General features: G+C 51.7%; 1 protein-coding gene across 3 annotated transcripts in view; it reads right to left on the minus strand.

Annotated features, from left to right (window-relative positions):
• The window catches only part of ST8SIA5 (ST8 alpha-N-acetyl-neuraminide alpha-2,8-sialyltransferase 5), a 50,525-nt gene that overhangs the window by 7,999 nt on the left and 27,073 nt on the right, over positions 1-15,453 (minus strand). For 2 of the 3 annotated variants that reach the window (XM_015249662.3, XM_072952140.1), the window contains 2 exons: positions 8,414-8,506; positions 2,014-2,100 (listed from right to left, as the gene is read on the minus strand). In XM_015249662.3, coding sequence (XP_015105148.3) covers positions 2,014-2,100; positions 8,414-8,506 — 180 coding nt within the window. The remainder of the gene's footprint in view (positions 1-2,013; positions 2,101-8,413; positions 8,507-15,453) is intronic. The other variant, XM_072952141.1, reaches the window with a different exon arrangement.

Raw genomic sequence — 15,453 nt, forward strand, 5'->3', positions numbered from 1 at the left:
AGCCCTTCCCACCCCACACCTCTGCTCATGCTGTCCCCTGCCTCCAACAGTCCTCCCAATGCCCAAGCCTTTCAGGGTCTAGCCAGGTCGCCCTCCGTGAGCTCCCAGCTGCCCCGTCCCCATTGGCCACACTGGCCTCTGAAGGCCTGGAGCACAGACTGGGCAGCACTCACTTCAGCATCTGCCAATTCCCCCCCGCCCACCCCCACCCCCACCCCCGCCTACCCCCACCCCCACCCCCGCCTGAATGAAAGCTCCCGGTGGCAGGGCCCCTCCCTCTCTGGACCCTGCACAACATCAGACACACGGATGGTCAACAACCAGCTCCCGTCAATCACAGGCTGAAACAGGCCTCACGTGAGCGTTCACAAGAGCCGCTAAGGGTCCTACTGCCTCCCAGAAGCATGCCCTTGTCCAGCTCTTACAGAAAACCCAGGGGTGAGAGCGCTTCCTTCGTTCTTGGCCCCCACGTCTGACTCTCAACTAGGCTTACTTTCCCTGCCTGATGGGGTCAAAAAGCAAGACGCACAGAAATGTGCCATTTCCATCCTTTAGAGACTGTCTTAGGAATAGGGGAGAGTCAGAAATTGGGAGGGTGGGTTGATATTGGAAAATTTCCTGCAGAAAGTGCAACCTGGTTTCTGAAGGAAGGAAGCCTTGAAGCTTTTCCCATTTAGAGCATAGCAAGACCTGATGTCACCTCTCTTCCCCACACTTGAAACCATTCTGTCACCCCAGAAGGGTCTCAGCTCCCTCCGAGCCACTCCCTGGGTAGTGCTGGCTGATCCCTGCCAAAGGCTCCCACATGTATCCCAGTTTTTCTCTTGCTGCATCTTCCTGTGGCTTCGTGGCTTCCTTAGATGTGTGAATCCCACTGATGAGGCTTTGGCCCAGCTCTCAGCCTGGACATCCTTTGGCATCTCACTGACCTCATTCACGCTGAGTGCTTATCAGCCACACACTCGGGACACTCCAGTCTCCCCGCCATGCACTGCCCGCATTAATGCTTCTCTCCAAAGACGGATTTGGGGCTGTATCTGCAGCACAGATCTTGGACCTGCTCCCCACGTCCTCCTTCTGTGATGGGTGGGTCTCTGCAGTCTCACAGAGCCCTCTGGTTTGGAGCTGCTGGCACATTTCTCAAACATGCCACTGAAAACCACTCTGCCTCCAGACTTGACCCAGAATTGCAGCAAACTGGAGCAAGTGACTTACAAAGAAAGTGCAAAATACCTGGTGTTATTTGCTGTTCACAGCTTCCCGTGTAGGATTTCTGCACGCAGATGGCTCCTCAGTACATTCAACCTACGACCTGAGTTGCTGAAATCCCATTTATACTCACCCCCAGGATCCTGTCAATTCCACTAGATAAGGTTTATCTGCACTAAAATCATACCACAAACTCACAGAATTTTGGAGTGGCGAGGACCCTACAGTTCACCGTGAATCACTAAGAGTGTGGCGACCTGCTAGTTGCGTAGCTTTCAAAGGCAAAACTCTAAGATACAGCTGTTGCCTCCTAGGAGCCCATCATCTGTCAGTTTTGGTTAAGAAGTAATCGACAGCAGGGCTCAGATGTCTGGTCTACGCTGTGGGCACCCAAGTGCCCTGAGAAGGAGAGGATTGCTGACTTAGAGCAGCTGCCCCAGGAGCGGGGTGGGGAGCACGGCAAGGCCATGAAAGACGCTTAATGTGCCTTAACACACGGGCCTGCTGGAGACCTCAAGGACATCACTTCACTGTCAGGGGCTGTACTGCTGATGACAGCACTGTGCAGGGCTACCGCCAGGACCAAGGGCAGGAATGTGGGTGACAGCGCCCAGCAAGGTGCCAGCCTCAGCCTGTGTGCTGAGCCAGAACCTCCCCAACCCCCAGATTCCAAAGCCCCATCAGGACCAGCTCCGGGGAGGATGCCCCTGGGGGCTGGGCTCTGCAGGACCAGGAAAAGCTAAAAGAGGCTGCCCGAGGACCACACAAGGGGGGCGGCTGGGGGGACAGGTAAGTCATAGATACTTGAACTGGTTGGCTTCAGAGATGTTCAATGCCCATTTGCACATCTGGAGGCTCCTCCACCTGTCGAACAGCTCCGACTGCTTCACCCTTGGGAGTGGAGGACAGAGAGTGCATGAAAAAATAAATACAAACAGACAAACAAAAAAACCAAAACAAACAAAGAGTGTGTGAAGGGCCAGGCCGGGCAGTGTCATCATCCCCAGACATGCTTCCTTCCTGCTCCCCTTTAAGTCAAGTCCTGGGCTGGTCCTCGGTTAACTGTAGTTTCTAATTTGCTATGTTTGTGATCTCTGGCATCTGGGGCCTTGTGAGTTCCTAGAGGTAACAAACCACTCTCCTGCAAGCATGCCTCCTCCACACACAACAGCCAATCCAGAGCCCCACCCTCGACCACCTCCTTTATGAACTGAGCCACTAGCCCCCTGCCCTAACCAGCCCAGGGCCAGGGATCAGACAACCAGCGGTGGTCCTTATGCCTCAGAGCCCGACAAAATGACTCAAACTAGCCAGTCCTGAACATTTGTCCACCTTGTCCATTCCTTCCCATGAAAACCAAAATGAAGGGTCTCACCCCTCCAGCCTCCTGACCAATCCCGGTGCTTCCCCATGAGTCCCTGCATGGTGTGCGGTGCCTCCTGTCTCTAGGGATCTGTGAACATAAGAATGTCTTCCTTCACGACAGTCATTTGCGTGTCTGTGTGTCGGACTATATGTGATCAAAACAAATCCCAGTGCATTTTAAAACCTCCTTCCTTACATTCCCAGCCCCAAGGGCCTACACAGTTCTCCCAGGAGCAGCTGCCTATAGAGGGCCTAAGACCACTTCCCTAACGGAAGGCCTGGAGATCACCCCGCACGGCGCTCAGCACGCAGTAGGGCTCGTTACAAGGGCACGCCCTTCTCCTTCCCTCTGTTCAAGAGCAGGTCACAATTTCCAGTGACAGATACGAAATGATGAGAAGTCTGAGACGTGCTCCTTTTGCCTCAACAAACCATCTGCAAGACTTTATGCCAGTCGGGTTTAGACATCTCAGCATCATGATATCCCAAAGCACTTCCTGGAAAGGGAATGTCCAGATCATGTAGGATTCTCGCATTCACTGAAACCAGCAAAAAGGATTGGATCACAGAACCCTTTCCCCTTTGAGCAACACCTCTGGCTGCAGTTCTCAGGAATGCTGGGAGATACTAGATGGATCGTAAGTTCCTTAAAAGCAGAGCCATGACTTTTCTCTCCTGACTTCCCACAGTCCCCACATCCTATGGTCAGGCATTCTACAGCTTTCCAGGGTCACCCAGCTGTGTCCCAGTTCAAAGCTGGCTGGCCTCGGGCACTGGGGCAGTCAGGTGCTCTTTAAAGGAGGTCATTCTGGTGTGGTCATGGGTAGGGAAGTGAATAGATGCCAGGAGCTGGGTGTTACCAAAAACTACTGTAACTGTGGTTCTTACTCTGGGATCCACCGAAGGTCTTAAGGGAATCCATGAACCCTCTGAATTATAGGCAGAGTCCCATGTCTATCCACCTATGTGCACATCTTAGGGAAAATTTGAAGCTTTCTGTAAAAACTGCAAATACCCCAAAAAGGCAAATACTTAACTGTAAAGTAAGATCTGTGTGCTCCTTATAGAAGAAGGAAAGCTGACCATTAGTGACAACTTAGATGAATCTGGTGGACATAACCCTAAGTGAAATAAGCTAGTCACAGCAGATCAAATACCGCGGGATTCCACGCATAGGAGGCATCCAAAATAGTCAATTTCATAGAAACGGAGCAGAGTGACCGTTACCGGGAGCTTGGGGAAGGGGAAACGAAGAGTTGCTGTTGGACAGGTGCACAGTTTCAGTTACGTAAGACGAGTAAGCTCAGGGATCCACTGTGCAACCCAGTGCCTGTAATTAATAACACTGCACCGCAGACTTACAATTTTGTTAAGAAGGCAGGTCTCGTGTTACAATTCTTATCACAATTGAAAAAGAAAAACAACCCAGATACATAATGCCTCGTCAGAGAGTGGTGAGTGCTATGAAGAAAAATGAAGCAGGAGTCTACAAGGATATATTGTACAACCCATCCTTTGGGGGAATTTAGTTAAAGATGGGTAGAAGCAAAATGAAGAAGTAAACTAAGAAAGAAGCAGCTATGGGTGAATCCAACCTAAGGAGGCAGAGAAGGGCAGTCTCGGGACAACGGCGTGTGACCCATCAAGAGAGCAGCCTGTCCAGGCTGGAGCGAGAGGCGGAAGGGAAACCCTGGGGGGAATGCCTGCTGGATGGAGAGGCAGGAAAAAAAACACAGGACATAATAGAGACAGAGAGCTCAAGAGGGAAAAGATGATGAGAAGCTCCATGTACAAGCAGGTGGGAACCACTCTTTTCTGATCTTCAAATTTTAAAGTCAGCCTCTAGAGAAAACCCCCAAAAAGCTTGCTGTGGTTACAAACAGAACGTCAGTGGTACCAGCCTTGGCATTCTAAAGGTAAACTCACGGATGACAGAAGAAGAAGATGACAGAGGCTGGAACGAAAAAGTTGGGGTAATTTTAATAGCCTCATCTTACAAAGTACAGGATCAAGAGGTAACCGCCAATATCTGGTAGAACAAGAAATAGGATACTTCGGCGATCTATAGATAGAAGAACTAAAAATAGCAGTACCCCTCACCGGAAACAGCAGGGAGGGTCTGGGCGGGTAAAGGAGCTGAATTCTCACCCACAAGCACAGGACGTCCGTGAGTGCTCAATGCGGTGAGAACAGTACTGAGAGGTCAGGAGGTAATCACTGGAAGAAACAGCCAAGAGATGAAAGGAGCAGGATGGAGGAGACGGGGTAGGCCAGGGGGCGGCTGCTCTTTTATTACTACAAGCTTTGGTAATAATAAATTTAATAGTAATAATAGATTTTCTCTAGCCATGCCCAGGAGATGGTGATCGTCTCATTCTCCTGCTTCTTTCTCCCCCTTTTCTTCCATGGCCTCTTGTGTTCCCACCTGGGTCTTGTCCACTCTCTTATTCATCTAACAAACGCGTCCTGAGCATGTGCAGGGTCAGACAGCAAGACGCAGAGAAGCCTGGGCACAAAGGGGCCTCCCAGCCCGGAGAGCCCTGCCCAGCCAGCCTGGCTCCCAGCCTCTGTCCTGATCTCGGGAGCGGGCTCTGTGCAGGGCTCACCGCCCCAGAAAGACGGGGAAGGGGCGGCAGGAGAGGCCCCAGGCTCAGATCCCAGGCACGGCCTCCATCTGGGTGTGAGCAAAGAAGCCCTAGGATGATGAAAATTAATCGTAAATAATTTTTACAAATATTAAGGACAATGCGCTTTCATAACAAATCATCAGAATAACTCCCCATGCATCTGACACTGTCAGGGAAGGAGGCCTTTTCCGTGAGGGGGTTTTCTGGCTGGCTGATTTGTTCCCACTGATCAGAGTAATTTTGGATCAGAATCATTCCCGGATGAATCACACACCTCCTGGTCTCCTCACACAGAATGCTAGCTGACATCCATGCACTGAAGGGCCCCCGAGCACGTCTGTCCAGCCCGCTCCATTCACAGATGGAGATTTAACCTTTTCCCGATGACTCAGGGGCTCCTCCGTGAGCACCGGCCCTGGCTCTGGGCCAAAGCACAAGGAAGCCCACCGGTGCCCAGGCGGCATCAGAACCACTCGGAGCAGAGGTCATAAATGATGGGCACAAATGGCCAGGGGAAATGAGGTTCTCATCACACCCAAGAGTTGAGATTTAGGCTTGAAACAAAGGGCCAGGTAACCTCTAATATGGTCCCTAAATAGAAGCTGTGATAAGGACTATTAGGGGCTGGACTGTATGTCCCTCAAAATTCATATACTGAAGCCGTAAACCCCAATATCTCAGAATGTGACTCTTTTTGGAAATAAGAGGCGGTTAGGCTACAATGACCTCACTAGGGTGGGCCCTAATCCAACATGACTGATGCCCTTGTAAGAAAGGGAAACTGGGACACAGCCAGGTGCAGAAGGAAGACTCTGGGAAGACAGAGGGAGAAGACGGCCACGTACCAGTCGAGGAGAGAGGCCTTGGGAAAAATGAACCCTGCCGACACCTTGACCTTGGACTTCCAGCCTCCAGAACCGTAAGAAAACAAAGTCCCATTGTTTAAGCCCCCGGTCTGGGGTGCTTTGTTATGGTGGCCCTAGCTGACCCAGGCAGGGACTCACACTAACACCGAGAAAAGGGCTGGGGCGGGGGAGGCGTGAGAGAAGGAGGGCCGGTTTGTAGGGTCCCTCAGTTACTTCACTGCAGTAGCCATGAAGAAACCGCCTGTATTCTGTAATTCAGAAAACTGATTACTTACCCTTTGAAAACCCTAAGGTATGGTCTCCACGAGAGTGCTCTGGCCTTCCAGAGTGAGACACGGAAGGGCCTTAGAATTCTGAGAAGAGGTGAAGGCTCTCCTGACTGAGGTCTGGGCAGCCATCTCCGTCACTAAGTCACAGCTGCCCGGTGGAGTGTATCGAACGCCCATCACATCATACTCCCCGCCACCACCTGCTTGAAACCCTTCCCACGTTCCCACTGCCCTCGGATACAGAGAAAATCTAGACTCCAGTCTGCACTGCGAAGCTCCACACGGCCCAGCCCCGCCTGCCCCTCCAGCGACACGGCTTGTTTCCCCTTGACGCTGCACCCAGAGCCTGGGATGCAGCGGGCTCCCTCCCAGCACGGGCCTCTGTACGAACCGTCCCCTCGGTCTGGAACCCTCTCGGCCCAGCGAACTCCTCCCTCTGTCCACGGCGCGCTCAGCCCAGGGCGGGTGGGGCTGCTGGAGGGTGAGCTGCCTCTCGTGCTCCCCCTGTTCAGAGACCCCAGGTCAGAAGAGGGACCATGATCAACGCGGCTGATCCCCGCTGGACGTTTGCCTTTATCCCCAGAGCTTGCCTGCGCTACTCTGCTCATGGAGTCTGTGAATGACAGCCCAGAAAAGCTGCTGCTGCAGGTCCCAGAAATGTAAGAAAGGGGAGGGAGGAGATGGGGGGCGCACATGAACCTTGACTGTGCTGCTGCAGATGTGCACGTGCGGCTACATACACACGTTACTGCAGCTAGTCTTTACTGCCACCCTTAAAAGTAGGCCGTAGTGACCCCGTTTGTATAAGTAAGGAAAGGCTCAGAGAGGTTAAGTAACTTGTATAACGATGCAGAGCTGCTAAGGCCCAGCGTGGGCTTTGGATCCCAAGTCTGTCTGACCCCAAGGCTCAGGCTCGCTCAGCGACCCACGTGAGCTGGAAATCAAATCAAACGGCTGAGAGAGGAGTGGCTCCTGCCTGTGGGCCGTGGACGGCAGTCCTGGGGATTGTCAGGAGCCCATGAGTCCACAGAAGCACCCACACCCCCTGGCTCTGAATCAACTCTGTTTCTTCCACCTCCAGACGCACCGTTGTCCCTTGAACAACATGTGGCTTGTCATCCTCCCTCCACATCCAAGATTTCCCCGCAACAGCAGATTCAGCCCCACCCCCGGCCTCTGTAGCACCACTGAAGTACTCCTTGAGAAACACCTGCATGTAAGTGGACCTGCGCAGTTCAAACCCACATTGTTCAAGGGTCAATGGTAACGGCTTTCAAAGAAACACACGTCCTTCTGTGATAAACACGACACAAATTCCTCTAAACTCACAGCAGCCCTGCGAGGGAGGCACACACAGCACACTGACGTGCTTAGCCTATAATGAGCTCTTCCTCGCCTGGATTGTGAAGGAGCCACGGTGATATACTGTTGAGTGCAGAGGGGGGAGCACAGTTCTCTTGTAATTTGTGTAAAAGTAAAAAGGTAATAGATATGCACACGTAGGTGCCAGTTGGCACAGACTCTCTGGAAGGATGCTCAAGGATACATGGGTTGCCTCTGAGGAAAACTGGGGTGGGGGGTGGAGGCGGCTGTGGGAAGGGAACTTCCTACTGTATTCCTTTTGGCACCACTTGAATGCTTTCTCCTTTAAATAATCAAAAATTTAAAAAATTTTTTACCAAATAAAATTTTTAAAGGCGCTAGCAAGAGGGCAATGCTTCAGCCTGTACCACAAAGTACTGAATTTCAGGTGAGATGCTCCCGTGCCCTCTTCGATCTCCATACAAGACGGGCCCAGTGATGACAATCGTGGAAACCGATAACTGAGCCGGAGACTGAAACGCCCAGTCACCAGAGGTGACCTTGCAAACTTGGCATTTTTCATAAAACAGGCACAGTCATCCCTGCGTCCGGCCCTCCAAGGGCTCTCCAAACGCCAGAGGCCCCGAGAAGCAGACCTAATTCTTGCTCTCTTGTGATCCACCAAGTGTCCCATCTCCGTGGGCGCGCCCAGCCCCGGCCGTTTCTGCCCATCCCCACGTGCACCACCGGGCGCCCGCCACCCACCCGCACTCACATGGAGAGCACCTTCACTTCCAAGATCTCGTGCCTCAGCTCCAGGCATCGCGTGGAGTTGTACTCGAAAGGGCCCTCGTAAAATTCAAAGTACCTGGGAACCAACAGGAACAGAGGTTACTGTGCAGAGAAGTGGCCAGACTTTCAGGGCCCTGCTGGGGCTCTCACTGGGAAGGTGAGGGTGGAGAGACAGGTGTTCGGTCAAACTAATAGAGCAAACCAGCCCACCCCAGCAGACGGCTGATGGGAGCCTGTCTCCAGGACGGCTGGGGCCCTCTGGCTTGATCACTGGATGGCTGATTACCCACAGCACCCCCCCCACCCGGGAGCATTTAGGGCATGAATCCATTTCAGTAAATCATGTCATTCGAAGCAGGTCTGGTTCCACGTAGGGGCCGAGAGGGAGAGGGAGGATGCTCTGGGCATGTTCTCATGAGCGCTCTTCCTGTGACCAGTCATTGATGGAGGCAGCCCTGGGAGTCAGGGCATGGAGGCTCCCGGCCTTCAGCTGGTCCTGCTCTTTCCTGCTCTTTTCTCCTTTCCTCTCCTCTTGGGAAAAGTGTCACATGACAACAGCCACAAGCAGAGCTGAAAAAGCACAATGTGCTTTTCCTACTGTAAAAAGCATTTCTGTTCCCATGAGCTCATTGACATCCATGCTCACACTGTGACGAGGTGAGACTGAGATTTCTCCCCATTTGGCAGCTGAGAAAACTGAGGCTAAACAGACGGCACTTCAGGTCTCGCTGTCAGGGCTGCGGAGCCAAGCCGTCTCCCACACCAGCTGGCTCCGGGCGTGTCAGAGCCACCCCCCAGCAGAAGGGGGCCCCCAGGCAGAGGCCAGGTGCTCCCTCTCCTCCAAGCTCGCTCTACCTGGAAGCATTCTTTTTTTTTTTTAAGTACAGTTGATTTACAGTTTTATGTTAGTTTCAGGTATTCAGCCTGGCAATTCAGTATTTTTGCAGATCATATTCCATTGTAGGTGATTACAAGGTAACGGGCACAATTCCCTGGGCTATACCGTATATCCCTGTGGCTTATCTATTTTATGTATAGTCATTTGTATCTGTTAATGCCGTATTCCTAATTTACCCCTCCCCCCACCCCCTTTCCCTTGGTAACCACAAGTTTATTTTCTATAGCTGTCAGTCTGTTTCCGCTTTGCACACACAATCATTTGTAGTATTTTTAAGATTCCACCTCTAAGTGATACATAGTATTTGTCTTTCTCTGTCTGACTCATTTCGCTTAGCATGATCAATCTTTATAGCCAGTGTGCCAGACCAGTGGTTACCACAAGCATCCAGAACAGGCCCTGGGAGTTAACTCACTGGCTTAGAGCCACGTAGGTGGCAGGTGGCAGAGCTGGGACAGGAAACGATGTGTAGGCGCAAGACTGCTCTTATCCAATTACCTACAGGACAGCTGGTGTCCCCTGGACAGGGCCCTCTGGCCTCCCACAGCCACACCAGCCCAGGGAACACCTGCCCGACTACGGAGTGGGTGGAAGGTTCCTGCCAAGACAAAACACCGAGCCCGGCCACAGAGGCAGAAGGCGGCCTCCGGGGCAGAGGCCAGGGGTACCCTCTCCTCACGGCCTATCTTTCTGGAGGTTGCCGGAAGATGCTGCAGCAGATTAAGCTGGGAGGGTGGGATCCCATGACAGCCCAGAATCAAGGATCCTGCAGGGTCAAGCCTGTCTAAACTTGGGTCAATGGCCTGTGGACAGGTAGCCCTGGAGAATCAGAAGTGGGGTGGGGCCCCAGGGCTGCTGCTGGGCCCTGAGAGCCACGACCAGGGAATTAACATAAACGCAGTCCTCAAGCATTTCCCACAAACCTTCCCGACACGCGGAAGCAGCTGTTTCGCGTATATCCTCACACGCCGAACTTACGTGCATAAACTTAACGTATGTGCTGCTTTAGAAATACTAAGATATTTACCCAATAAATTGACTTCTCTTTAAAATATTTGTATTTTAAATAATTTAAAAAATATAATTTCATACTTAATACTATAAAATACTATATTTGTAAATGTTTGCTCTGTAATTTTAATAGTTAATTTTAAAATATTATAATTACATATTTAGGAAATTTTTTAGGGTTTTTTTTTTTTGGTCTTGTTTTGTTTTTTCTTTCTAATGACATGGTTCTTGGAAACTGCAGTGGTGGCAGCACCTTCAAGATTATATCAGAGGTAGCAGCTTCCATGGTGGCCCAATTTCACAACGCAGTTTGGGGAGGCATTCCTGGAAGCCAGCCTAGAGTCTTTCTTCAGCTTTCCCAATGAGTCTGTGCTAGCTAATCCTTAATAAATCCCTTTTTCAAAACAAATAAGTAAATAAATCCCTTTTTGCTTTGGCTAAAATGGATTCTGTTGTCTGCAACTGAGAGCACAGTGTCAGTATGGGGCCATGAGAAAGTCCATGACCTTGGCTGTAACTCATGTCATTTTTTCCAGTCACACAACAGTAAGTAAGGTCTGATGTCTTATCACAAAGATCATCGTTTGCAACCAGAGCCAATGACACTAACCCTTTTGGAATCCACTGGGTCATCTGAGGCCAGGATCTCAGGCTGCTACTAAGCTCCAGATTCTAAAGATGCAGAAAGATAATTAGGAGAAGACTTAGCCTAGGCTTCTCAGGGAGTTGGGGGACTTGCAGACACGTCTAGGATATGCCTCTAAACCAGCTGTGTGGCTTGGGGCAAATCACTTCCCCTCTCTGGGTCTCTTTTTTCTCCTCCTTAAAACAATCTGTTTGAACTAGGTGGTATCTAAAGGCCACGGCACTAAAATCCAGCCCCAAGGTTCCCTCGGTAGCTGCCACTCACTTACCAAGCCAGAACAATACAATGAATTAACAATCCACAGACAGCAGGAAGACATTCTCAAAGGAAGTTAAGACCAAGCAGCATCTCCTTGTGATCAGCCAGCCCCTCCACTGCCTTCACAAGGCTGTGCCAGCCTTACCTCTGCCAGCCTCCACTCAGTCTCCCTTTTTCCTGAATCCCCAACATTACTTATATTCTCATCACTGGGCGGTTCAATGATCCCAAAAGGTCTTGGGCAGTGTATCTGGTGGCTTTCAGGCAGAGAGGATTTCAGAATAAGGTTCACATCCCTTCTTTGCCCCTCATTAGCTAACTTAGGTCCATCACTTTCCTGAGCTTCAGTTTCCTTATTTGCAAAATCAGCATAAAAATGCAGTACACGTGTGATGGGGCTGAGATCAGGATGTAGATGAGAATCTCGGAGAGAGCACCAGTACAGTGCCTGGCACACAGGAAATGTCCATCCCCCTCTCCCCCTTTCTCCTGCCACTGAAGGGCAAGCACTGCCAGCGGATGCCCAGGGAGCCAGGGACTTGCTTCCGGTCCCTCAGCAGGCTGATGGCAGAGCTGAGTCAGAGACGGATAACTCAGGAAGTTCTCCACCATCTGGATTGTCTGCCTTCCTCCTTCTGCTGCTATTAGTAAACCTCTCCCCTGCCACCCTGAGGATAAGGCCCACGCTGAGCTCTGCGTGGACGTGGGGATGTCCTTACTCACCCATCTCTGCTGCAGACTCCCTGGATTAACTATATGTTTCTCATGCTTTGATATCTGGGGCCCTACTGGCCCCGGAGAGACTGCCAATTCCTAGAGATGGTAACTAGCCTGTGAGCACACCTTTCATATGCAAACCAACCAATCCAGAGCTTACACTCTGCCACCACCACCATCACCACCACCTCCTCTCACACCCAAGACCACTTACGCCCTTGCCCAAATCATCCCAGGGCCAGCTTGGGAAAGCCTTCTGCCCCAAAGTCCACTGGAATTACTCAAACTAGCCAATCTTAAGCCTGTAAACTCTGCCTCATCCGTTCCTTCCACAGAAACCACAGTAAAGGCTCTCGGCCACTCTTCCCTCCCCTCCTTCTGCTTCTTGACTGCCTCTGGTGCTTCCCCACATGGCCCTACACGGCACGGTACACTTCCGGTTTCTTGGCATCTATTTCTTTGCTTTTGAGAGGCTGTGCTGCTCCATCTCAGTCCCTAAAGATGAATGACTTGAGGAAATAAGCCTGCAAGAAGCACTGCCACCTTGGGTCACCCCTTGATTCTGCTTCTGACGGGAGGCCGAAGGACTGCATTCTGGAGGAAGTCACAGAGATCCCTGCTTGGTCTGGATACCGACCATTATGCAGACATACACACAATGTTTACTTTTTTTGTATGTAATGAAATGAGAAGATGCTCTCAAGATAATGTTGAGTGAAAAAAGCAAGTTATAAAACTATGATCTCCCCCCAAAATTATATATATAGGTATATGGGAACATGTGGGAAAAGGGGAGGACCGCAACAAAATATTAGTAATATGCTTCTCTGAGTAATGGGATTATGAGTGATTTTAAAAATACTTTTTATAAGTTTTATAAGTTTTCTGTAATGGGTTATGACTCTTCTTATTGGAAGTCACTAACAAATAAATGCCCTTTCATTTTAAATCAAGGATCTTTCTCTAAATATCTCAAGCTTTTCCTTGAGTTGCTAGAAGGTCGGGAGAAGCAGATTCTCCAAGCTTCTTAATGCCATGAGTCTCTCAAGGTGAGTTAGGGACTGACTCTTCTTTCAATTCTGGAAAGACGATCTCTACCCAGCTCAAAGGGGAGGGGACGCTGGCATCACGTTCGGGCACGTCACAGGTATAAATAGTCCCAGCCGGTCAGATCAGGAGCCCGGCGCATCTCAGATGCCACTTGGCTTCCGGCAGCCAAGTCCGGTGCTGGCACCAGGCAGCATCCATCCTGCCCCAGTCTCTGTGCCCTCCAGGATGTGGGAGGCAGGGCTGGGGAGCACCGGCTGCCCACTCAGCAGGTGACGGCCCTCACTAAGGGAGAAGACAAATGCTGGCATGACCGCGACGGTTCTGAACGCTGGGTCCCCTCCTCCCACGCAGGCTTGGGCTCCAGCTTTGCAGGTTGAGAAGGGCTCGTTTCAACATGCGCAGGGTCCATGTGCAGTCTGGAACTGTCATTCCGACCAGCCCTCCCACGTGAGCCTGCCCCGTAGAGGGCTCCCCTGTCAGCCTGATGTTGCCTCAAGAGCTCCTTTAGGACCATGGGATCTTCCTCCAGGGCCACAGTACTTTGAGCCTTAGCAGCCACTGGTTGGTCCAAGATGAAGCCAATACATTCAGCTTTCTATAGAACATGCCCCTATCATCCCCAGATACTGATGGTGTTCAAGAAAACAGGAGCCCAGGGAAGTCCTTGTGTAGAGCCAAGAGCACACCTGTTTGACCTCCACCAGCCCCAGAGCAGGGAGCTCAGTCAGCTCAGCACAGTGAACCCCTGGGCTCCTGTCAAGCCTGGTGCAGAGTCTCAGAGAACGGAGTAGTTTATTTATTCCACACTGGGTAGGGACAGCGTGGGTATGGCACCTCTGGGCAAATTAGGAAAGAGCACCTTTTTCTGCAGGTGAATTAAGCCACATGCCAGGCACGTGGCTAGTCAAGTCAGAAAGAGCTGGATTTCAGCTCCACTTGGCTAGATACCTTTGTGCAGTGCCCACCTTGCACAACTGTACATGGCAGCCTGATACTAGATCCTTTAACTTTGCCTCGTTTAATCCTCCCAGCAGCCTTATGAAACAGACAATATTTCCCCATTTTACCCCAGAGACTCAGGCTATAAGAGGTAGAGTACCTTGTCTAAAGTCATTCAGTCAATGAATAGAGGCACTAAAAAAGGAACCTTGGGTTTTCAAGAACCCAGAACCTTCATTCTAAGTCACCTCAGTGCACGCTCTCTCCCTGGCTCTGACAGCCACGATCATCTAGGGGGTTCTCAGTGAGCAGCCCCCTCCCCTCCCCAAGGCCAACAGCCCTGCAGGGAGCTCAGGGCTATTTTAGAGCCGGAACAGCTGTCATCTCAAGCTAGCACGCAAACCATCAGAGCAAACGCACAGAAATCAGAGTCTGAAAATCGCAGCCTGACGGCTCAAAGGACTGGAGTGTCTGCTCACCTCGGGACAGGGAGAAGCGAGGCGGACCCAGCTGTTAACAACGGCAGGTCACAGCTGCCAGGAGACACCGCCCCTCGGGCTGCTGGAGTGGTCTGGCTCAGACCCCTGCCTGGACCAGGCCCTCTCTGGGTCATGGTTTCCTCACGTGTCCACAGGAACCCCCAGAGCTGTTTGGAGAAATCAGAGCTGAAAGCTACACAGCCTGATGTTCGGAGCGCAGTGATTAATCTGCTCCTGCCGTGAACCTCACTGGAGTGCCACTCCTGGCACAGGGTGGGGGCTGGGGGGCCGGGGCAAAGCCTCAGGCCGACACTCCTTCTCCCAGCATCTAGCACATCCCCTGCAGGAGGGCATACATGGCGGCCTTGTTTTCTGGGCCAGACCAGGGAGCTCTAAAAAGCTCCCCTTTGTAAAATTCGGCTAAGTGGCCTGAGGCCGCCATGCATCCAGACTGGCACTGGTCAACCTCCCCCCCCCCCCACACACACACAGTCCCTCTGCTCCTGGCGCCTTTGACCACCCCCTACCCCAGCCACCCAAGCCAAGGGCTGCGCCCTAGTGGCCTCCTCCTACTTCACCTCCCGCCCAGCCCCCCTCCTTCGAAGCCCTCTTCTCCATCCCAGTGATGGGCACGTGCGCCACTTTTCACTCTGCCTGGAATGCTCTTCCTGGCTGTGTGTTCCTAGTTATTACCTGCTCCTCCATCAGAGGTCAGCCGAGGTGTCGGATTGCTTTGGCAGCCTTCCCTGCCTCCCCCGTCTCTGCCCACAGCCCCCGGGCACACCTCCAGCCCAGCCCTTCCGACACTGGATTACGGACAGCTCCTCCACTGCCTGTCCGTACCCCTCAGTGGACGGCTCTTCTCCTCTTTCACTCACTGAAGATTTACTGATCCACTACCAGGTGCCAGATACTGTTTGTGGCCAGGAAACAGTGGTGACCAAGCCAGACAAAACCCTCACCCTTGTGGACTTCCGTGAGAAGAGACAAAACATTCATTCAACACAGTGCCAAGCAGTGATGAG

This window comes from Vicugna pacos, chromosome 30, assembly GCF_048564905.1.
Source record: "Vicugna pacos chromosome 30, VicPac4, whole genome shotgun sequence".
Lineage (NCBI taxonomy): Eukaryota > Metazoa > Chordata > Mammalia > Artiodactyla > Camelidae > Vicugna > Vicugna pacos.